Source organism: Chiloscyllium plagiosum, chromosome 25 (assembly GCF_004010195.1).
Source record: "Chiloscyllium plagiosum isolate BGI_BamShark_2017 chromosome 25, ASM401019v2, whole genome shotgun sequence".
Classification (NCBI taxonomy): domain Eukaryota; kingdom Metazoa; phylum Chordata; class Chondrichthyes; order Orectolobiformes; family Hemiscylliidae; genus Chiloscyllium; species Chiloscyllium plagiosum.
Window position 1 is genome coordinate 15,600,315 of NC_057734.1, and position 23,641 is coordinate 15,623,955.

General features: G+C 39.9%; 1 protein-coding gene across 2 annotated transcripts in view; it reads right to left on the bottom strand.

Moving 5' to 3' along the window:
- pole (polymerase (DNA directed), epsilon) overlaps positions 1 to 23,641 on the bottom strand; it is a 157,711-nt gene that overhangs the window by 72,053 nt on the left and 62,017 nt on the right. For both annotated transcript variants that reach the window (XR_006315365.1, XM_043715574.1), the window contains exons 23-31: positions 21,896 to 22,040; positions 21,317 to 21,474; positions 16,323 to 16,518; positions 14,746 to 14,960; positions 13,814 to 13,916; positions 12,745 to 12,825; positions 11,416 to 11,538; positions 10,884 to 11,102; positions 3,081 to 3,287 (exon numbers count right to left, since the gene is read on the bottom strand). Coding sequence is in view for 1 of the 2 variants with exons in the window: in XM_043715574.1 (XP_043571509.1) it covers positions 3,081 to 3,287; positions 10,884 to 11,102; positions 11,416 to 11,538; positions 12,745 to 12,825; positions 13,814 to 13,916; positions 14,746 to 14,960; positions 16,323 to 16,518; positions 21,317 to 21,474; positions 21,896 to 22,040 (1,447 nt within the window). In the remaining variant the exon portion in view is untranslated. The remainder of the gene's footprint in view (positions 1 to 3,080; positions 3,288 to 10,883; positions 11,103 to 11,415; positions 11,539 to 12,744; positions 12,826 to 13,813; positions 13,917 to 14,745; positions 14,961 to 16,322; positions 16,519 to 21,316; positions 21,475 to 21,895; positions 22,041 to 23,641) is intronic.

Sequence of the window (23,641 nt, forward strand, 5' to 3'; positions counted from 1 at the left end):
GTGGGTTGCCTTTTTAAGCCACTCCATTTGTGTGCTAAACGGATTTGCGTACAGCACAATGAGAGTGTGTTTCAGAAAAGCTACGGTCAAAATTACCTTGTGGGAAGTGATTGCTGGGCCTCTTGCTGAGATATTTGTATCATCGAGAGCCACAGGCGAAGTGCCAAAAGCCTAGAGGTTGGTGAACATGGTGTTACTATTTAAGAAAAGTGGTAAGGAAAACCCAGGGAACTATAGACCGGTGAGCCTGACATCAGTGGTGGACAAGTTGTTGGAGGCAATCCTGAGGGACAGGATTTGCATGTACTTGGGAAGGCAGAGTGGTGGACATGATCTCTTATAGAGTTTAGTAACACATTTGACAAGGTTTCTCATGGTATACTGGTTAGGAAAGGTAAATCACACGGAATAGAGGGAGTTAGCCGTTTGTATACAGAATTGGCTCGAAGGTAGAAGACATTGGTGGAGGGTTGCTTTTCAGACTAGAGGCCTGTGGCCAGCAGCACGCCACAAGGATCAGTACTGAGTCCACTGCTTTTTGTCATCTATATAAATGATTTAGGTATGAACATTGGAGGTATGGCTAGTAAGTTTGCAGATGGCACCAACATTGGAGGTGGTTGTGGCCAGAGAACCTGTGAGCATTGCCAACTGACCTGTACAAAGGGGATGTGTTTTCTTTGCTCGCGGCCTCTTTTGACTCGACTTCGCACATCTGCGAAGAGTGTCAAAGGGAGTGACCTAGCTTGAGCAGGCTTTAATAAACTAACTGTTTGCAGAGGTTGGTGTATGCAAATTGCATCGTGTGTGTGAAACCTCGGGAAAAGAACCAAACAGTTAGGCCAATATTGGAGTATTGCATGCAATTCTGGTCTCCCTGCTATTGGAAGGAAGTTGTGAAACTTGAAAGGGTTCAGAAAAGATTTACAAGAATGCTTCCAGGATTGGAGGGTTTGAGCTATAGGGAGATGCTGAATAGGCTGGGGCTATTTTCCCTGGAGAGTCGGAGGTTGAGGGGTGACCTTATAGAGATTTATAAAATCATGAGGGATGGATAAGGTAAAGAGACAATGTCTTTTCTCCGGGGTGGGGGAGCCCAAAACTAGAGGGCATGGGTTGAAGGTAAGAGGGGAAAGATTTAAAAGGGATCTGAAGGGCAATATTTTCAGGCAGAGGGTGGTGCTTGTATGGAATGAGCTGCAAGAGGAAGCGGTGGAAACTGGTACAATTACACCATTTAAAAGGCATCTGGATGGGTAGATGAATAGGAAGGTTTAGAGGGATATGGGCCAAATGCTGGCAAATGACACAAGATTTATTTAGAATACCTGGTCAGCATGGACAAGTCTGATTCCGTGCTTTATACTTTTATGACTATGGCAGAAATACAGACAAGGGGAAGACAAATTCGTAGGAAATCAATAAACTTCCATTTATCAAGTATCTTTACCAAAGCAATTTAGAAGAATGCTATCAACCAAATGCAAGGTGAAAATCAGTACTGCAGATGCTGGAGATTAGAGTTAAGAGTGTGGTGCTGGAATAGCACAGCAGGTCAGGCAGCAACCGAGGAGCAGGAAAATAGACGTTTCGGGCAAAAGCCCTTCATCAGGAATGAGGCTGGGAGCCTCGGTGGTGGATTAATAAATGGGAGGATGGAGTTGATAGGTGGGAAGGAAGATGGACAGATGGGATGGGTTAAGAGGGCGGTGCTGAGCTGGAAGGTTGGAACTGGGGTAGGGTGGGGTGAGGGGAAATGAGGAAACTGGTAAAATCCACATTGATACAATGGGGTAGAAGGTTCCCAAGGCAGAAGATGAGGCCTTGAGTCAGTAAATAAGGAAATGGAACCGAACAGAAAGTTGGAAGCCTAGTTTGAATGACGAGTTTTTTTTTCTGGGAAAAGGTTGGAGGTGATGCATGTCAATTTTGAAACATGCTGATAACAAAAGAAAAACATGAGTCAAAGTAAATTTGTGCAGGTTAGGTTGCCGCCAGAAAGGTTTTTAAGGTAAGCTTACATTTATAGTGTACCGTTTATAGACAGGACAGAAGTGTGTTGGAATAGTTCAATCTAGAAATTACAAAGGTACAAACAAAGGTTTTAGCAGATGAGTAGAGAAAATGGAAAAAGAAAAGATTTTATAAAAGAATACCAATACTAAGATTTAAAAGGGAGGCAATTCAGTCAAAAATGGTCATAGATTTGCTAACCCAAAGTTGAGCTTTGATAAGTTCAACAGATAATTGTATAGATTAAGGAAAAAGAGGTCAATGCAGTGTGTAGGGACTTTCAGAAGAATCAATAAAAAAAAGTGTCAAGAGGTATGTTTGAAAAATTCAGGCATACAGTAAAGGATACATAGCAGAGTTCTGAGAAAATCTTAAGTTTAGTTAGGCATGGATAAGTGTTTTCAGTCTGGGAATGATTGAAATGGTGTATGTACATACTGGATAGGAAATAACATCTTGAAATATAAGCACGTGTCTTGCAAATGTGGAGTAATGTATATCAGCCTAAAGTCCTCCTCGTACAATAGTAGGCTGATGCAATTTAATGGGGATAAATGTGCAGCTTTGGGATGTATAAGGAGGCAAGGAGAAAATAAAGCAAAAGTTCCCCAGATTCAAATAGGAAACTAGTTATTTGAAGAGACTCAAGTTACTGGGCCATTTTGACTGAAGTAGAGAAGGTTAATTAGCAAGCAATTGGGATTCTTAATATTATGAACAGTCTTGATCGACAAACATTTAGACTTTTTTCTCATCTTCCAATAACTATCAGTATTATGAGGAGTCATTTTATATATGGAAGTTTGCTTGAAAACAGAGTGGTTGAGACAGTGTCTAGACCTTTTAAGGGGCAACTAGACAAACATTTCAAGCAAAGGAAGGTGCAAAATTGTTGACAGAAAGATTAGTTTTGGTTTCACGAGAAGATCTACCTCAAGAATGATGAGTTGAATAGCTTTCTTTTGTATAATTCAGAAATCTGCAATTTGATCCAGTTAGGTTAATGTTTACTGTCTGTCAACACAACCCAAACCCAGAGATCCAATTGCACCAATTCCACAGCTTACCTGTACAATTTGCCATGGCATGTCAAGGATGGTACGGGCAGTTCGACGCAAAAAGCTGCTAAGACTGGTTGTGGGACCATCTCGAATAGGTCTACCTGGCGCATCTGCACCATCATCAAGCTTTCTTCTCTTTCTACGTGCCTTTCTTTGCTTTGACTGAAGCTCCCACTTCCTCTTCTGGTATCTCAGCCACACTAACCGTTCATCCTGAATCAAAACAATATGAAAATAATTTAAACCTGTTGCCTTAACTAAGTCTCAGTGCTAAAATGAATGGTCAGCTTTTGTTCTGCTTTCCAAATGTGTAATTATCTCAAAACGCCATTTGATGTTCTAGGCACTACATCAATCTGGATCAAGTTCAAACTATTTTCAAAAAGGAAACAGTTCAAATTTAAAGAATGAAAAACTTAAGTCAGGCTACTGTGAACATCCACGTGATGAGATTTAGTGTATTGCTATCCAGCAGTGCTTAGTTTAATGGACTGTTTAGAAACCATGGAATGTGCCTGCGACAGAGTGCCTTAAGTGAATAAAATACTATTTTAAACGCATAGAGAAAGGAACTTGTACCAGTAACACTGAAAATGTTTAACAGGGAGAAAAACAAAGTTAATGTCACAAGTCACAGTAACTGGTTAGTCAGAACAAAGATGGGAGAAACAAAAGAACAAACAAGCCACTGCTCATTGACATTCAATGGAGTTACCATCATTGAATGCCCACTAACAGCCTGGGGGTTAACATTGACAGAAATTAAACTGGACTCACCATATAAATACTGTGCCTAAAAGGCAGGTCAGAGGCGAGGCATACTGTAGCGAATAACTCACCTCCTGATTCCTCCAAGGCTGTCCCACTTGCTTGGATGAGTGCAGCTCCAACAATACTCAAACATGACACCATTCAGGACAAAGCAGCCCATTTGATTGGCATCGCATTCACATACATCTACCACTGAAACTCATATCTACAAGATGCACTGCAGAAATTCACCGATGATCCTAAGACAGCACTTTCCAAACCCATGACCATTTCCAACTAGAAGGAAGATACATTGTAAAACCATCACCTTCAAGCCACTCACCATCTAGATTTGGATTGCTTCACGATCATGGAGTCAAGATCCTAAAATTCCTTCCTTAGAACATAGAACAATACAGCTCAAAACAGGCCCTTCGGCCCACGACGTTGTGCCGAACATTTGTCCTAGCTTAAGCACCTATCCATGTACCTATCCAATTGCCGCTTAAAGCTCACCAATGATTCTGACTCTGCCACTCCCACAGGCAGCGCATTTCATGCCCCCATCACTCTCTGGGTAAAGAACCTACCCCTGACATCCCCCCTATACCTTCCACCCTTCACCTTAAATTTATGTCCCCTTGTAACACTCTGTTGTACCTGGGGAAAAAGTCTCTGACTGTCTACTCTATCTATTCCCCTGATCATCTTATAAACCTCTATCAAGTCACCCCTCATCCTTCGCCGTTTTCAATGAGAAAAGGCCTAGCACTCATACGACCTATTCCCCATTCCAGGCAACAGCCTGGTAAATCTCCTCTGCACCCTCTCCAAAGCTTCCACATCTTTCCTAAAACGAGGCGACCAGAACTGCACACAGTACTCCAAATTACCAGCACATGGGTTGTCACAGTTGAGAAAGCACTCACCACCACCTTCTCCAGCGCAACTGAGGACAGGAAATAAAAACTGATCCAGCAGCAAACTTGCATAATGAGTCTAAACCAGAATGTTGGTGTATTAGCATCAACTAGTTTTCACTCCACAGATATTGCCTAAGCTGAGTATTTGTAATAACTTCTGTTTCCATGTCAAATCGCAGCATTTTGTAATGGTAACACTTGAAATAAGCTTGAAGAGAGAAAAATTAGTGCAATGGCAGCATTTTTCTACCTTACGAGTGTTGAAAAGTTGGCAATGAAAGTATAAAATTAAGGAATCTAATCATAAATTTGAATTTACAGTGTAGTAGAATCCATCCAGGTCATCACAATAGACAAGAAAACAGTCCACCTAATCCTAGGCTACCCACGTAATTCAGAGCATATAGCCTTGCACTAATCTCAAAATAAATGTGTTCAAATTAGAAACAGCAGTGAAAATCACTCAACAGGAGTTAATAACTATACTTTACAAAGAATTTCTCGAAGTGCAATGCCAAATGTCGTTTTGTATGATGCTTCCACATAAAAAGGTCAAAATCACATGACCCCAGATCAGAGTTTAATAGGTTTATCGGAAATCATAAGCTTTTTGAGCATTGCCCTTTCATCAGGTGAAGTCAAATAAACTTGAACTATAACTTGGTTTTGTGTGACTTCTGACCTTGTCCACCCTCATCCAACACCAACATCTCCACTCCATATAAAAGGACAACCTGCAGACCCAAGAAACAGATAGACAAGGATCAAACATATACATGAGGGCTATGGTAAAAATGTGGATTTGAGAGGATATAGGGAATTTACATGTTAAATGACTTAAACGTTTTTTCAAACAGTTGTTCAGCAAAATCCTTTGCTTTCTGACTTAATTATTGCATAATATTGAGTACAATTTCCAAATTCATAAATACTGCAGTAGCCTATGTCCATTCGCAGAAGACATTCAGATCAACATTAGTTATGGAAATGGACAAAGCTGGTCCAGGTTCAAGCTCTAAACTGGGACAAGGCAAATGTAGATAGAATTAGACAGGAGCTTGCAGGGGTCAATTGGAGTAATTTGTTTGCAGGAAAAGGGACCTCTGGCAAATGCTACACCTTTAAAAGTGAGATAGTTAGAGTTCAAGGTCTATATGTTCCTGTAAGGGTGAAGGGCAAGGTTGGCAGGAACAGGGAATATCTTGGATGACAAGTGATATTGAGGTTTTGACCAGAAAAAATGGAGGTGTGTCTAAAGTACAGACAGCTGGGATCAAGGGAATCCCTGAAGGTAAAAAGGAAATACAGGAGTTCACTGAAGAAGGAAATCAAGAGGGTGAAAAGGAGACATGAGATAGCCTTGACTGAATCCAAGGATTAGGGTGAATCCAAAGAGGTACTCAAGGAAAATGAATAACTCGAGAGAGAATAGAACCCCTCAAGGACCATGGCAGACATTTACATGTAGAACTGGAGGAGATGGGTGAGATTCTCAATGAATATTTCTCCTGTGTTTACCATGGGGAAAGACATGAAGATTTGGGAACTTGGGGAAGTTAGTGGTGATATCTTGGGGATAGTCCATATTTCAGGAGAGAAGATGCCGGATGTATTAGAAAGTACAAAGGTGGATAAACTCCGTGGTCCTGACCACATATATCCAAGAACACTGCAAGAGGCTGAAAAAGAAATTGCGAGGGAACTGGCTGATATTTGTGCATCACCGTTAGCCACAGGTGAGGTCCCGAAAGACTGGAGGGTAGCGAATGTTGTGCCATTATTCAAGGGCTGCAAAGAAAAGCCTGGGAACTATAGACCAGTAAGCTTAACATCTATGGTGGTTAAGTTACTTGAGAGAGGTTCTGAGGGATAAGACATATATGCATTTGGTGAGACAGGATTTGATTAGAATTAGTCAGCATGGCTTTGAGAGTGGGAGATCATGTCTCATGAAATTGTTAGAGTTCTTTGATGAAGTGACCAAGAAGGTTGAAAAGGGCAGGGTGGTAAACATAACTTATATGGATTTCAGTAAGGCCTTTGGTAAGGTTCCACATGGTAGGCTGCTCTGGAAGGTTCGATCGGATGGAACCTAGAGCGACCTGGCAAATTGGATACAAAATTGGCTTGATGGTAGGAAGCAGAGGGTAATAATGGAAGGATGCTTGTCAGACTGGAGGTCTGTGACTATTGGAATGCCTCAGGAGTTGGTGCTGGGTTTATTACTGCTTGTTATCTATATCAATGATTTGGATGAGAATGTACAAGGCATGATTAGTAAGTTTGCTAATGACGCTAAAATAGGTGGTATCGTGGACAGCGAGGAAGGTTATCAGAAATTGCAGCAAGACCTTGATCATCTGGGGAAGTGGGCTAAGAAGTGGCAAATGTAATTTAATACAGATAAGTATGAGGTCTTGCATTTTGCAAAGTCAAATCAAGGTAGAAGTTTCATGATGAATGGTAGGGTCTTAAAGAGTGTAGTAAAACAGAAGAATCTTGGAGTTCAGGTTCACAGTTCGCTAAGTGGAGTCTCAGGGAGACAAGAGGCAGTGAAGGTGGCTTTTGGCACACTGACCTTCATTAGTTAGGGCATCAAGTACAGAAGTTGGGAAGTTATATTGCAGTTATAGAGGACGTGGGTGAGGCTCCACTTGTTCGGAGTATTGTGTTCAGTTTTGTTTACCTTGCTACAGGAAGGATATTATTAAATTGGAAAGAGTGCAGAAGAAATGTATAAGGATGTTGCCTGAACTCAATGGTCTGTGTTATAGGGAGAGGTTGGACAATCTAGGACTTTTCTCTTTAGAGAGTAGGAGACTCAGAGGCAACCTTTTAGATATATAAGATCATAAGAGGCATGGATAGGTTAAATGCACTCAGTCTTTTTCCCAGGGTTGGGGAATCGAGGACAAGATGGCATCAGTTTAAGGTTAGAGGGGAAAGAATAAAAGGGATACACATATAGAATGAGCTGCCAGCAGAAGTAGTGAGGCAGGGACATTAACAACATTTAAAAGGCATTTGGACAAATACATGGATAGGTCAGGATTAGAAGGATATGGGCCAAGTGCAGGGAAATGGGGTTAGCATTGACAGGCATTTTGGTCAGCATGGATCAATTTGGGCCAAAGGGCCTGTCTCTGTGCTGTAGGATTCTATGACTCTATAACATTCAAGTTTGGGCTGTTAAGTGACAAATAACAGTTAAGCCCCATAAGCGCTAGGTGATAACCATATCAAACAAGAAAGAATTTAATCTCCATTTAACACTTGATGGCATGACCATTGTTGACTTTGCACAATAAACATCCAGGGAGCATACCATTGATCAGAAATTGATTGAACCAGCCATGTAGCGCTACAACAGAGGGAAGGAGGCTGCGAATTTTGAGTAACTTACCTCCTATCTCCTCAAAGTCTGTCCACTACCTACAACCCACAAGTCAGGTTTGTTGGAATACTCTCTACTTGCCTGACTGAATGTATATACAATAACATTCAAGCAGCCTGATATTACTCAGGACAAAGCAGTTTGATGGATTAGCAGCACCCACTACCAACTGAAAACAGTCACACTCCCCATCTCAGATGCACAGTGGCAGCATGTACAAGGTGCACTGCACAAACTCAATCCTCTTTCAAAAGCACCTTCCAAATCAGTGACCATGACTGAGTAGGACAAGGGTAACAGATGTATGATAATAGCATTATCTGCAAGCCACACACCATTTGGACTTTCACTGTCTGCAGGTCAAAATGCCAAAAGTTCTGCCAACAGCACTAAGTGAATCTACACCAGATGGAGTACAGTGGTTCAAGAAGTCAGCTCACTACCACTACAACAAAGCCAATTAGAGATGGGTAACAAAATGCTGGTGTTGCAACCAACATTCACATTCAATGGAAGAACCAAAACGAAAAAGGGATAATGCACAGATATCTATTCTTTTCTTACAAATGCTGTAAGAACAGCAAGAATGAATGGCACTATCTCTTAGTTCTCCTGTCTACGGGAATTTGCTGAGAACTCATAGAATCAAAACAACTTTTTCTCTAATTCCCACCACCGAATTTTGCTAAATTGCAGTTTAACACTAGACAGCAATGCTGCAAGTTTAGTTAGATTTATTTCCCATGTTCAAATCAGTGAAAAGTACAATAAAATTTAGATTTTTTTTAGTACAGTTAGAACTTTTGCCCTCAAGGTCTTGGATTATATAATCAGTGGAAAAGAAAATAAACACAGCAAAAGCCTGTATCAAGGCTAAAAAGCAGATAGGGAAATTGAAAAGAAGGAACAGACGCAATATGCCTATGACTAAAGATGGAATATGATGCACCTATGATTCTTCATAATTCTGATATATTTGACAGTATAATGTCCTGATGAGTTAGAATCATTTTCTGTGCAGATAGGCCAGGAGGAACATCAGACAGCTCTAAACAAATGTGTGAGCAGAATCAACAATTTTAAAAAGTAGGTGATACAAACTATTATTTGTAGATTGCTGCTCAAATACTTAAGTGCATTAAGTTGCACTTAAACTGAAATGAAAATCAAAGCTGATCCCATATTACTAACTGTTTTGGACTACTGAATAGAGTCCAAAAGAGGTACAAACCTATTGTGCTATATATGTTGGCTCTCCTTCAATTAAATAAACATTCTATGCAAGCACCAAGGCTCCTTTTGCAGAAAGGGTCCAATCTGCCTCCCAAAAAATATTAGCTCTCAGCACACTGAGGTCCTAGTCTCTCCTACTAGTGGAAACATCTCGCATCCACGCCTATCAGTATACAGTAAGCTTCAGACTCCCTCTCATCCTTGTAAACTCCATCAAGTACAGACACAGAGTTCTCAACCACTCCTCATATGAGGAACCGTTCCTTCCCAGGATCATTTTTGGTAAATCTCCTCAGGACACCCTCCAAACCCAGCACAACCTTCCTTAGATACAGGGCCTGAAACTGCTCACAGTAATCCAAATGCTACCTGACCAGAGCCTTTTACAGCCCGAGCAGTACATTTTTGCTCTTGTATTCTTGCCCTCTTGAAATAAATGCTAACATTTCATTTGCATTTCTCATTGCCAAATGAACCTGTATGTTAATCTTAAGAGAATTCTGATCTAAGACTCCCAAGTCCCTATTGATTTCCAAAGCTTTTCTCCATTTAGAAAATAGTCTGCCTATCAAAGTACATAACCTCACACTTAGCTACACGTATCCTTCTGTCAATTCTTTTCCCACTATGCTTGCCTGATCAAGTCTTCCTGCTTCCTCAAAACTACCTGTTATCGTGGTTCTGTTCGCCGAACTGGAAGTTTTTTATGCAAACGTTTCGTCCCCTGTCTAGGTGACATCCTCAGTGCTTGGGAGCCTCCTGTGAAGCGCTTCTGTGGTGTTTCCTCCGGCATTTATAGTGGCCTGTCCATGCCGCTTCCGGTTGTCAGTTTCAGCTAACCGCTGTAGTGGCCGGTATATTGGGTCCAGGTCTATGTGTTTGTTGATGGAGTTTGTGGATGAGTGCCAAGCTTCTAGGAATTCCCTGGCTGTTCTTTGTTTCGCTTGCCCTATAATGGTAGTGTTGTCCCAGTCAAATTCATGTTGCTTGTCGTCTGCGTGTGTGGCTACTAGGGATAGCTGGTCGTGTCGTTTTGTGGCTAGTTGATGTTCATGGATGCGGATCGTTAGCTGTCTTCCTGTTTGTCCTATATAGTGTTTTGTGCAGTCCTTGCATGGGATTTTGTACACTACGTTAGTTTTGCTCATACTGGGTATCGGGTCCTTCGTTTTGGTGAGTTGTTGTCTGAGAGTGGCTGTTGGTTTGTCTGTTGTTATAAGTCCTAGTGGTCGCAGTAGTCTGGCTGTCATTTCAGAGATGTTCTTGATGTATGGTAGTGTGGCTAGTCCTTTGGCTTGTTGACAACAGAACGAGGACATGCCACAACCCAAAGGACTAGCCACACTACCATACATCAAGAACATCTCTTTTAATATCAGTCCTTTAATATCAGCTGGTAGCCTTTATTTTACTGCCTACTAACATTTCTATTCTGTGTTTCTGACTAATAAAATTGAAACGATAGTAAAAGCAAGTCCACTTAATTTCAGCATTCCAGTTACAGGTTACCTTTGTCTTTCCCAATGGTGGTGGAGGACCCAGTATCTCTCTCCAAGATTGGGTTAATTCTAGGTCTTGAGATTGTTCCTGGCTCTCATCATTCATACCACGCCTTCGCTTTGTACTGATCGGGATAACTGGCTGTGCTCTGCGCTTGGGAACACCAAAATCTTCTAAATCACTAATTTGCGATTGTTGGTCTTTCACCAGATGCTGGTTACATGTCACCTGAAACATATGGATGATATTTAGAACAGAATTTGAACTGGTTCCAGCTCACCTTGCTCTTAACCTCAAGAGAATCCTTTGAATCTGAAATAAACTGATCCAGGTTGAAGTTATTTAATACCATGTTTTAGTAAAATAAAAGCTACTTGAAAAATAAGTAGTTTATCGATGAAAAGAAAAACAAGGAATCGTAAATAAGCAAAGTGCCAAAAATACATAACTGAACTGCCACTACTGAAACACAGAGGGTAGTAACTGGGGAAGCTATTTACCAAACACCAACTAAATTCACTTCACTTTGGAGAATACATACCTGCCTGACTCCAGTGTTAGTGAATAGTTCACTAATTTTTTTTTGTTTGTAAACATCATTCTTTTCCAAAAGTTTCTTGTGAAGCCAGTCAGGGTGTCGGACTCGTGGGACTGGATTCTTTACCTGGAAGGGAATGATTCCCATTTAACTAAACATGGGACAAAGACAAGATCAGATATTCCAAGATGCTTTCTGTAGTTACGCAAAGTTGTATGGTGGGTTGTACAGCTCGGCCACTAGACATGTACTAGCATTTGCAAATCCAGCAATTAAACATAGCAAATTTAGCAGCTTTCACTGGATGTTATAATTAAACAGACTAATCCACAATGGTCAGCAGAATACTCTTAACTAGTAATTTAATATATGATGCTAAAAGTAGTATCAACTGGGTTATTAATTGCCACAAAGGAAAATGGACACCATTATAATGTAACTACATTTCATTTAATTTTACCTAGTACCATTGCACCCACAACTGAATGAGGTGCCATTGAAAGATCCAGTAATGAAAAAAAAACCTTTTTCCTAACAGAAATAAGTATTTTGCTTGGGCAGTAAAACAACATGGGCAGCAATCTGCAAAATACTTCATTGCTGTTTTTCTGATCAAAATAATAATGTTGGGGAATGGAACAATATATTTTGTCCACTATGTGCAAGCATTGACCACTGCGCAGTCAGGTACAGCAGAACTGCTTCCAAAATGCACTTAATTTCATCAACACACCTCAGCCGGATTTGTATTATTTCTAGATATTTTAGCACAGTGGACACTTTGTGGACTGAGTGAATAAGTATATTAATGCATCAAAATAAGGAAAATTTGGCACTCAGATAACTGCCCATCCTTTTTTTTTGAGTTGAGGCAGCTCAGACAACTCAATAAGATTGTATAAATAATACAGCACATTTCTATTATTAATTTTGACTAGAATAGAATCCAGGTTTGAAAAAGTGAATCAAGTGTATCCAAAATTATTACTGTAATATTTTATTCTGGTTATTAAATATTCACTATCAGCTATACAAGACTGAACCTGCTGTGGATGCTGACTCACCTTAGTTTACAGAAAAAAACATAACTAGTTGGCCTCAATTTAACACATTTCCATTAACAACCAGTCTAAGTCTGGCATCTACATGTTTCATACTTCACCATTTACAGCAGTGTTATCCAAATACATAGCTGCAAACGAACTTGTCTCCCTCTCTCTGCCATCAGTTTTAATCACTGCTGGCTTTAAACACACTTTTTTAATTATTAGAAATGCAGAATTAAATGATTTGTAAATGAAACTTTAGAATTAAGTGGAATTAAGTATTAACCTGCTGAAGGGCTGCTGGGATAGTGATAATCTTCTGGATGGCACTGCCAAGTCGCTCAATGTAATAATCCCAGTCCAGAATCTAGAAGGAACAGAAGTGTGTTATAAATGGAGGTGATCTCCACAGCCAAATTGGAATGGGTGAATAATTCTATTAATTTATATCCTATTCTTTTGTCCAGAATTTGTGGAGAAACAGTTGATACTTCCACTTTGTCTGCCACCTTCATTGTAAACGATTCCAGGTTTCCATTATTTCTACAGCTCTTTAATATCTTTACTTCAAGTATACATTAGCTAACCAAAAACGTTGAAAAGGCCATCTAGAAATCTCTGGAACAGTACTTAGCAATATTCATTCCCTGTAAGGAAACTGTTTCATTTGTTCTGGATTCTACAGAGAGAGAAGCAATTACTCCCTTGCCAATTCTTCAAGAGTTTAAACTGAGATCTTTCTTTAAGCATCTCATCTTCATCAGAGTCAACCTCTTCCTCATAATGGACAAATCCCTTCATTTCAGGTCAATTCTGGCACTGTCGCTGCACATATATCAAGATTAGTATATTCAGACCAGAGCACAGCAGTTAAATACAAATCAACAGATAAACTGCATAACTGCAGCAAAACAGTCATTGCTTTTATATTCCATATGTAACGCCAAGCCTCAGTAACATGTATACCCTTTTGTTTACTTTTGATGTTTGCAAGTTTGCTTTCAATGGTATATGTGCACTTGAACCCCAATGACACTCTCTCATTTCGACTGTATTCTAATCACAGTGAATTCTCACACTTTGATAGATTAAACTATCTTTAATCTACTCCTTTTTCAATTTCTGTTTCCTTGTTAACAATTAATCACACTCCCTAGCTGGTTATCCATCATGTGTAAATCTGGATATGCCTAAACTTTAAATACTGAGATCAGCGTGCTTAAATGTAACCTGGTCAAATAATCATATGGCAGTTAGGGAACACTTGGAGTAAAAGCTCAAAATTTCAAGCACCAAGTAATTATTAAAATGGGTGTGATATGGAAGAAAGTTGTCTTCAGTAAAAAACAACTTACTAATCGAATATCCAGGTCCTGTAATGAGGGATTCTTCAACCACTTCTTCAGATAGTACTTTTTAACACTTGGTTCCGCCTGGAAAATGGCCAGTGGAATTGCTCTGAAAGAGAATAAAATTTGAATTTGTATTGTGCCTTGCATATATTTATAAACTGTCTTACAGCCAATGAATTACTGCCCATTAATTCCACAGGATGTATTAATTTTATTTTGAGTGATGTTAATTGTGGAAAAATGCTAGCCAAGACATAGTCTTTAAATTGTTATGATATACTGCGTCTGGACATGCCTGCATTTAATATGCTATCTGAAAGATGATATCTCTGAAAAGGAAGCACTTCTGTGTCAGTTTCAGTCTAGATAATGTTAAAATCTACAGTTTACTTAAAAATCCATCACTTTCAACTTAGACAGTCAGTGACGCCAATTGCATGGCTTCAATTCATGCAGTGGCTGAGGTTACCATGAAGGCCTCACCTTCTAAACTTCTACCCTTCTCCAAAGCCTGGTGATATGCAAGTTAAGCAAACACCAGTTGTGTTCCTCTAATGGGAGAGCAACTCAATGGCCACCTTACCTTTACTAGCTAAGTCAAGCTGAAACTTGCATTCATGGGTACACTAATTTGAGCTTCGGTGTTTAGTTTTCTCTGGCAAAACTCAAAATCATGGATAAATTGTGACAAATCACATTCCTACCACAACTGACATATGACTTATTTTAATGATATTATGAAACTCCAAACTTTCTTTCTATTTATTACTGTAGGTATTTTCTCCAATTTGAGTCAATTTTTTTTTTTTACTTATATGGTCTTGTGGTTTATTCCAGATACAAATAATTACTGCAGGGTGCCAAGGGTACAAAATTTAAGATTATCTAATTTAGGAAGGGACATTATATGTTGGCCAGGATTTTCTTTCTCTTACCTTTCAGTGACTGGGGCACCCTCGGGTTTCTTGGAGATGACAAAACGGCAACTCAGCCCTGCATCCTTCACCATTTGATCCCCAAGAAATTCAGCAAGCCTTTTGGCAGTACTTATTGAGGTAGACTTCTGTTCTCCATAATCCTCTAATTTACGTGACATTGATCTATTCTCAGAGATCAATTCAAATAGCTCGGAGTCAGGCATATTAGCTGCCTATAAATCAAGGAGAGAAGTCTGCTTATTTTCAGGTTAACAGGTTGCAATTAATGGGCAATGCCAAAGATCAGAGCTTGGACTCAAAGAAATTACTCTCTAAATTAACGACTGAGTTGAGAGGACAGAGAAAAATAATTGATTATGTAATGACAGGTGGAAAGACAATCTGTGAAGAGGAAGCAATAACAATTGCAAAAGGTACAGAGAAGGATTAAGCAAGTGGCAAAAATGGAATTTTAGTGGAGAACTGCAAAATTATCAACGTTGGTAGGAAGGAAAGATTGGGAAATTTTTGGCTTTGAGAGGGACCTGGTGTCATTATACACAATGTTGTCCTGCAAGGACAGCAAGGAACCAAGACAGCAAATGGTATGCTCCCCTTTATTACTAAGGTTGGAGTGAAAACGTAATGAAGTCGTGGTGAGAGCACACCAGGATCACAGTGTACTGTTGATCTGTTTATCAAAGGAGGGATAAGCTTGCTTAGGACAGTTTACATTGCCTCGTAATTTTCACTAGCCCAATTCCTGGGATGACACAGGCCTTGTCTAATCAATCTGAACAGCAAAGGATGTTCGTTCAGATTATACTCTGTTAGAGAATCAAAAATCTAACAAGGGTTAATTGGTATTTTGTAGGAAGCCCAAAACTGAAGCAGTTGATTAGCCATGACCGAACTATTCGGTGGAATCAGTTGAAAGGAAGGAATGTCCTAGTTCTGTTTCTGTTTTTTGTTATGAGATTGCTTACGTTTACAGTTCAAACAGATCAAACTAGTTGAGGCTTAAGAAGAAATTCAGTCTTTTACCAAAGGGCTGCAAACCAGCATTTTTTCAGCTTTAAGTCTGGAAAAAAGGTTGTAATCATAGCTAACTTTTTGGGAATATTATTTCAACTCTGAACAGTTTAGTTAACCAAAAATAATTTATAAAGCATTAATAACGAATTGCATGGAGAAGAACTGAGTGAACTCTTTGAAGGCATTAAACAGCCTTCAATTAATTTAACAGAAACTTTCACCAAACCTCTTTTAATTCTATTTACCTGCAATCATGGTTCAAGTGCTTAACATATACTAAATGTACTACTCTGTACAGAGTTAACAGTTCTCTGTATGAGAACTTAAAAATAGAGATGCGAACTTTTCCAATCCATCCTATTGAATTCCATCACTTCAAATTAGTGATTTTGGTTTATGGTAGTTGTTCTACTGTTTGATGGCAAGTAACAACAGGAAATGAACTTGAATAGCAAAAGCAATCCTCAGCTCAAAACACAGACTGTAGTTCAAATGGGGGACACTAGAGAAATTAGATGTGACTGCATAGCTTCACTATCAGTTCATTTTGTTACTCATACCTTGCTGTATAATACGTCCAACCAGTAATCTGCTACCTTAGCAACAGATGCATACACTTCCTCCAGCGTGGTACCTTTCAGAAAGGCCTCAAAGACAGAAGACTGAAAAATTTTAATGAGCTGCAATTCCCCACGTCGCTTCACTTCAAAGCCTTTTAGTTCAGCCAGAGAGCCATCCTCATTAAATACTGCATATCTGCCAAAAACAAAGTGAACAGTATTTCTCAAAAACACATTGATGGTAGTGGTTACTGAGCACATGAAGTAGACTTCGAACTGTTTGCTGACTGAATGTATCTCCCTCAAGAAATGGATTAAGTCTACAGTCCACATACCCAAACTGACCATCAAACTCATTGTTTAGGTGTATATAACAAACATATAAGATATAAGAGGGCGACCAGTACCTGTGAAACATATTCTAGTAGCAAAGATTAAGTGGAGGTGAAAACTGCTTATGTATTCAGACTTCCACTGCTGAGATTCAAAGATTTGCCAATCTTTTCTGGGTCTTTGGGAGGATGTGCATCGATCATCAGAGGATGAACGAACCATCAACACTAAGGGTTTAATGGGTTTTGAAAAATGCAGGGAGCTATTAATGTGCAAATCAGCCAGAAATTAATGGCAGACAGCACATGAACAGCAATTTTCCACAAGATACTGCACAACTTGTCCTGCCCTTCGCTTCCTCCAAAATAACTCACCTCTCAGTCCCTCAAGTTTCATGGAATTAACTGTATTTGCCCATTCTTTGTCCACTAAATTTGCCACAAAGTTCAGTAATTAACAGTGTAATGAGGTGTCAATTGTTAACAGATGCCAAGCAACCTCTCTGGACTGGATTTAAAAACATCTTACTTTACTTTTTTCTTTCCTCCATTATCCAATCTAGTCTTTAGATTGATCTCTTTCTGAATCAACCTGAGGGTCACCACATCTCAGGCGAGAGTAGAGGTTGAGAAGGAGAATTCCTTATGGACTTCAGACGGTGTGGGCATTGAACTCACATTGCTGGCACCACTCTGCACTGCCAATCAGCCCCATCTAGCCATCTAAGATAAACTAACCCCTGACATTAAATTAGCTCAGTCTAAATCATTTAATTCCAGATGTTCCTTTGATTAAGGACTCTCACTTTACAGTTATTGCCGTGCACTATCAGCAATTTCAAAGGCAAAATAAATCTGAGATGAAGAGCGGGAGAACAGAAAAACAGCGAGCCAATCAAGCACACAGCAAATTGCAGCCCAATAGATATTAAATGTTAGGTATTATACACAATACAGAGTGCCATTCAGGTCAAAGCTGCTCTGAACCACGTCTGGACTGACTAGTTGAATACATATTGTTAAGAAATTCAAAGAAACATGAACCACTTGCAATTAACAGCTCAAATATTTACTTAATCTGAAACACAACCAAACAAATCACTTGATTTAAAAAAAAGATTTTTCAGTACCTGAGTTTAAAGGATGACAAAAATTAACTATTTGATATGGGTAAACCTAAAATTCTTGTATACCTGACTATCCTCACTATCATTTTTATTTTATGATTTTGGTTTCTTTTAGTAGTCTGGTCCTGGGCTGAACTTTCAATTTTCCATAGCCCTTCTCCAATGCACCACCCAGAAAGCTGTAGAAATCTTCAATTGACAGACTTCTTTTCTGTTGAGGATTCTCTTAAAGCAAAATGGACTTCTTGTTTACAATAAAGGAATTCAGATGTACAACCAATGCATAATCTTTCTTCCAGATGAAACTGAAAAGTGTTACATCAATTGCATGATTTTATTTCTAAGCGCATGGTAGACTGATCAGCAAGGTTTGATCACACGGATTACAGGGAGTACTAGCCATTTGGATACAGAACAGGCTCGAAGGTAGGAGACAGAGGGTGGTGGTAGAGGGTTGACTTTCAGACTGGAGGCCTGTGACCCAGAGATGTGTCACAAGGATCTGTGGTGGGTCCACTGCTTTTTGCCATTTATGTCAATGATTTAGATGCGAACATGGGAGGTATAGTTAGTAAGTTTGCAGATGACATCAAAATTGGAGGTGCAATGGACAGAGAAGAAGCTTACCTCAGACAGAAACTTGATTTTATGGGCCAGTGGGCCAAGGAGAGGCATATTGAGATTAATTTAGAAAAATGTGGAGGTGCTGCATTTTGGTAGGGCAAAGCAGGTCTGGACTTAGACACTTAATGGTAAGGTCCCGGGGAGTGTTGCTGAACAAAGAGCCCTTGGAGTGCAGGTTCACAGTTTCTTGAAAGTGGAGCCACAGGTAGATAAGATAGTAAAGGCAGCTTTTGGTATGCTTATTAGTCAGTGCATTGAGTATAGGAGTTGGGAGGTCATGCTGTGGCTGTACAGGACATTGGTTAGACCACTTTTGGAATACTGCGTTTAATTCTGGTCTCCCTATGGGAGGAATGCTGTGAAACTTGAGAGAGTTTAGAAAAGATTTACAAGGATGTTGCCAGTGTTGGAGTGTTTGAGCTACACGGAGGGGCTGAATAAGCTGCAGCTATTTCCCACTAGAGGGCATAATTTTAAAGGAGAAAGATTTAAAAGGGACCTAAGGAGCAACTTTTTCACATAGAGTGGTATGTATATGGAATGAGCTGTCAGAGGAAGTGGTGGAGTAAGCACAGGTTCAAGTCCAACCTGCTGCAGAGGTGCATAATATTTCTGAACAGGTTGATTAGATAATATGCACATGTTTCCTGATATCAGCAGCAGCGGACATTCATTAGTTCTGAATACAATTTTTGCGATGATAAAGTCTTGAGGTGGAATTTTCTCCTCTCTGGAGATGGCAAGGAGCCAAGTTTCCTTTCAGGAAAAACTCTCTCCATTATTTCTTCATCTTGCCACCTCTGCATTTAAATGTTTGGTGAGAATGTCCATGGGTTGCTTGACTTGCCAGTAATAAAAAAAACTTTAAGAGATCAATCAATGTACATTTAAGGGCTTTAAACTCGGCATGCTCTGGCAGGCAAAAAATGTGGCTAGCTTCTCAACTTGTAAACCATGGAACCTGCTACGTTTGGGTTGAGGAACAACCTTGGGGGCATAGATTGATGTTTTGGGGTGCCCTCACCTTAGCTTCATAAGAACCTTGCTTATCAGGTTAGATTCCTCCAGAGTAGGTCTCTACTGGCTAAACTTTAGGATCCAGAAGCTGACAATCTGAGTGGCCAGGTTGCCAGGGTCAAAACATCCAAGAGGGAGATGCATCTCCCCAAATCCATAGCCGATTGGCAGGCAATCTGCCAAGTTACCTTAGCCACCATCTAATACACTCACAAGTTGATAGGACTGTTAAGAGGGAATTCGGTGTGTTAGCTTTTATTAGTAGAGGGATCGTGCTGCAGCTGTACAAAAGCCTGGCGCGGCTGCACTTGCAGTACTGCATGTAGTTCTGGCCACTGCATTATAGGAAGGATGTGGAAGTTTTAGAAAGGGTTCAGAGGAGATTTACTAGGATGTTGCTTGGTATGGAGGGAAGGTCTTATGAGGAAAGATTGAGGGACTTGAGGCTGTTTTTGTTCGAGAGAAAGAGGTTAAGAGGTGACCTAATTGAGACATAAGATAATCAGAGGGTTAGGTTCGGTGGACAGTGAGAGCCTTTATCCTACGGTAGTGATGGCGAGCACAAGGGGGCATAACTTCAAATTGAGGCATGATAGATATAGTGCAGGTGTCAGAGGTAGTTAGGGTACGGAATGCACTGCCTGCAACAGTAGTAGACTTGCCAACTTTAAGGGTATTTAAATGGTCATTGGACAGGCATATGGACGAGAATGAAATAGTGTAGGTTAGGTGGGCTTCAGATTAGTTTCACAGGGCGGCACAACATCAAGGGCTAAAGGGTCTGTACTGCGCTGTAATGTTCTATGTTAAGAATCAACCCCACTAACACTAATGCTTCCAGCAGGTGACCTGCTGAGGAATGGCCAACAACTAGTGTGTTAAGTGGTCATGTAATTGGCAGGAAGCTAATTAAGTGCCTTTTCAAGGAAAATATTTAATTGCACCATTCTATTCCTTGTTTATGTTTTAATTGCATATTTCAATAATTGCTATCTTTTTCTTGTCATTAGCAATTTGTGTACTATATTGCTTGAATACATAATCTATTTGAGTCAAAACAACTTTACATTCAGAAGATTGGATGAGTTGTGACAGAAATCAAAAATAGACAATCTGACTGTCAATTGCATTGAAAATGCAGATCTGTTCAGACCTATAGCTTCCTTTTTACAGCTTCTCTCAGCAGTTAAGACTCAAAAAGGACACATCCTCATCTTAGCACAAGAATACTACAATAAACTACACTCTGCATTATAACTCAATACGGTGTTTTGGAAGAACTCTTGCAGTGCAGTTGGTAGCAAAAGTAACGGTAAAGTCACCAGTCTTACAAAACTGTAGGGGTGCTCTCTCAGACAGAAATGACTGGTGATGGTTTAACTGGAAGGTCACTGAAGAGTTGATGGAGAAGCAAAAAAAAAACAGGCACCAACTTCTCATGTGCCATTATTTCAACAATTCTTAATCCTGCTTTCTTTGGCCAAGGCTACGAAATTTACGAATCTTTACATTTTCCAGATTCAGATCAAAGCAAGCCTAATGATGTGACTGCTTTGTCTTCCCACTTTGCTTTCTAATTTTGGATATCAGCCACAGAAGTCCTAAACATCAAATCCCAAAAGATGATGAGTCATTTATTGACTACTTTACTGGCCTGGAAGACTTGCTGTTCAGTCAGCAACAGAAATCCACTTCTAATCAATGTCAATGACTTGTGAAATAAAAATTCTTTCCCACAGGGAGTAGGATGAGACTTGGAGAACTGCAGTGTCACCTTAGCTGTGAAACACCATGCTCAAGCCATAGAACTCAGAACCAATGAGGTCAGTTAAGGAGATTATCTAGTTTTGCAAAACATAGCAACCTTGGAAAATTGGAATTCTACTTCTGTTACCTTTTTTTGAGCTTCTTTCCTTCCTCTTTGGAAGCTGGCAGAATCATAGCCAGATAAGGACCATCAACCTCAAAGAATATGCTGTTTTCTAAGCGGGTGACATAAGTCAATGATGCAGGGTCCACCAACTCCTGGTACTGCTCATTCGTGAATCGTTCCTAAAGCAGCAAAAAGCAAAGTTTAGCTGCAAGCTAATTCTTCCATTCAGCAATGTTACAAATTCAATACACTGAACAGACAGATATGTGTATAGCCAGAAAAAACAGGTAACTGTAAAATTGTGAACACTCTATTTGCTATTCTGGAGAATGCCACTTAAAGGATAGTACTCAAAAACATCATTGCTGAATTTTACATTTCGTTATCAAATTAAACATGATAAGCATACAGCTCTTTACTACACGAATGTAGCTCTTTATGTGTCGTCAAATGAAACCCTAACCACTCACATACAAACAAGCATGAATGGTATAAAATTACATTACAATCCAAAATTCTCTTCCTCCAAAGTTCTAGCCGAACACATATATTCCAATCACATTACATTTAAGATTGCTCCCAAAGTGGGTAAATCCTTACCTTCACTAGGATATTAAGCATTGCACCAGGGTAAGAGATTGTAACCTTGGGTTTTTTAGGATTGTTTGACTTGATGACAAAGTTCTCTGGGAAAGAGTTAGGAATGACACACCAAATACCATCAGTATCCAGCTCTAAGGGTCGTCTGTTAACAAAAAGAAATCAGTTGAGTGCTCTTTCTTCATATTGAAAATGAGCTGATGTCATAAATACTACACTTTAACATAGGATAAAAATCAGACACTCTTTTCCTTGTGTTACAAAAACAGCCACACCTTATCACATTTAATAACAGACTGAGGTCAGGAAAACTTCCTCCCTCAGGCAAGCCCAAATGTTAGTGTACTCCGATTCCAATTCACTTTCATTAATTCCCCTCTTACCCCATTTGAGTGCAAGGTCACTCAGAATCATGGTAGTTCAGAGTGGGATTTGGGAGCTGGCTCCATGCTCTGTCCACAAGTGGGGGAGGGGCCAATAGTAAACCACCAATGACAAAAATATTCAAGAAACCAGCTCAAGGTCAAGTCAGCAGACAACGAGCCAATGACTTTCCTTCAACCAGAGCACATGACATGATGGCATTTCATATTTATCTTTAATTTCCTAAGTATTTCTACCAGTAGAATCTTAATTTCAAGAAACTGCAATTAACTTTAAAATTACAAATTCTATCAATTCCTGAAGAATCTTGATGTCAGCCATAATCTATTGTCTTTTGTTCTAGAAATAATTAAACTGGAAAGCTCAGATAATATCATTGTATGATTACAGCATAGTAGGAGTCACAGACTAGAAATGTGACTGCCAACTCTCTGCATGAGACACTCAGCTGAACTTGCTCTCCAGCCTTTTTCCATAGTCCTGTTATTGTGGCATAAGGAACAGTGTCCTAGTATACTTTTAAGGAGAGAAATGAGAATTTTATGACGTCTGGGAGCCAGCTTGAACTTTATCAAATGGCCTCTTTCCACATAATTAATGACTATGACTCCAGAAGACATTATAAAACCTAGCTATACCTGAAGTCGAAAAGTCACCGAAGTATTAATTTAGTATTTCAACCATGTCTTCAATCTCCTTGCACAAAATTTCCCTTTCGATTCCAAAATATTCCCCATTCACCTTGCCCCTTTGCTTTGCTTCCTCTTTTTCCAAACTCCTTGTACTTAGAACATAGAACAGTACAGCGCAGAACAGACCCTTCGACCCTCAATGTTGCGCCAACCTGTGAACTACACTCCCTATACTATCCCATCATCATCCATGTGCTTATCCAAGGATTGCTTAAATCTCCCTAATGTGGCTGAGTTGACTACATCGGCAGGTAGGGCATTCCACGTCCTTACCACTCTCTGAGTAAAGAACCTGCCTCTGACATCTGTCTTAAATCTATCATCCCTCAATTTGTAGCTATGTCCCCTCGTACAAGCTGACGTCATCATCCTAGGAAAAAGACTTTCACTGTCTACCCTATCTAACCTGAGCAGAATTTTATAGTTCCCTGCAGACAGGTTTGCAGGCTGAGTCACATAAAATTTCCTGAGCGACATTCTCATTGTGCTCATGCTTACCCTAGCCTGTCTACTACTTCAAAGGGCATGGTGAGGCTTAAGTGAGCCCTCTTGCACTTGTCCTAGTTGTGGCCTGCTATGGGCAAAAAGTGACTACTGAAAGGCTACTTCCTGTCAGGCTTTAACTGTGGATGTGGTGGAAGGCATTTAGGACAGGAGACCAACAAATGTC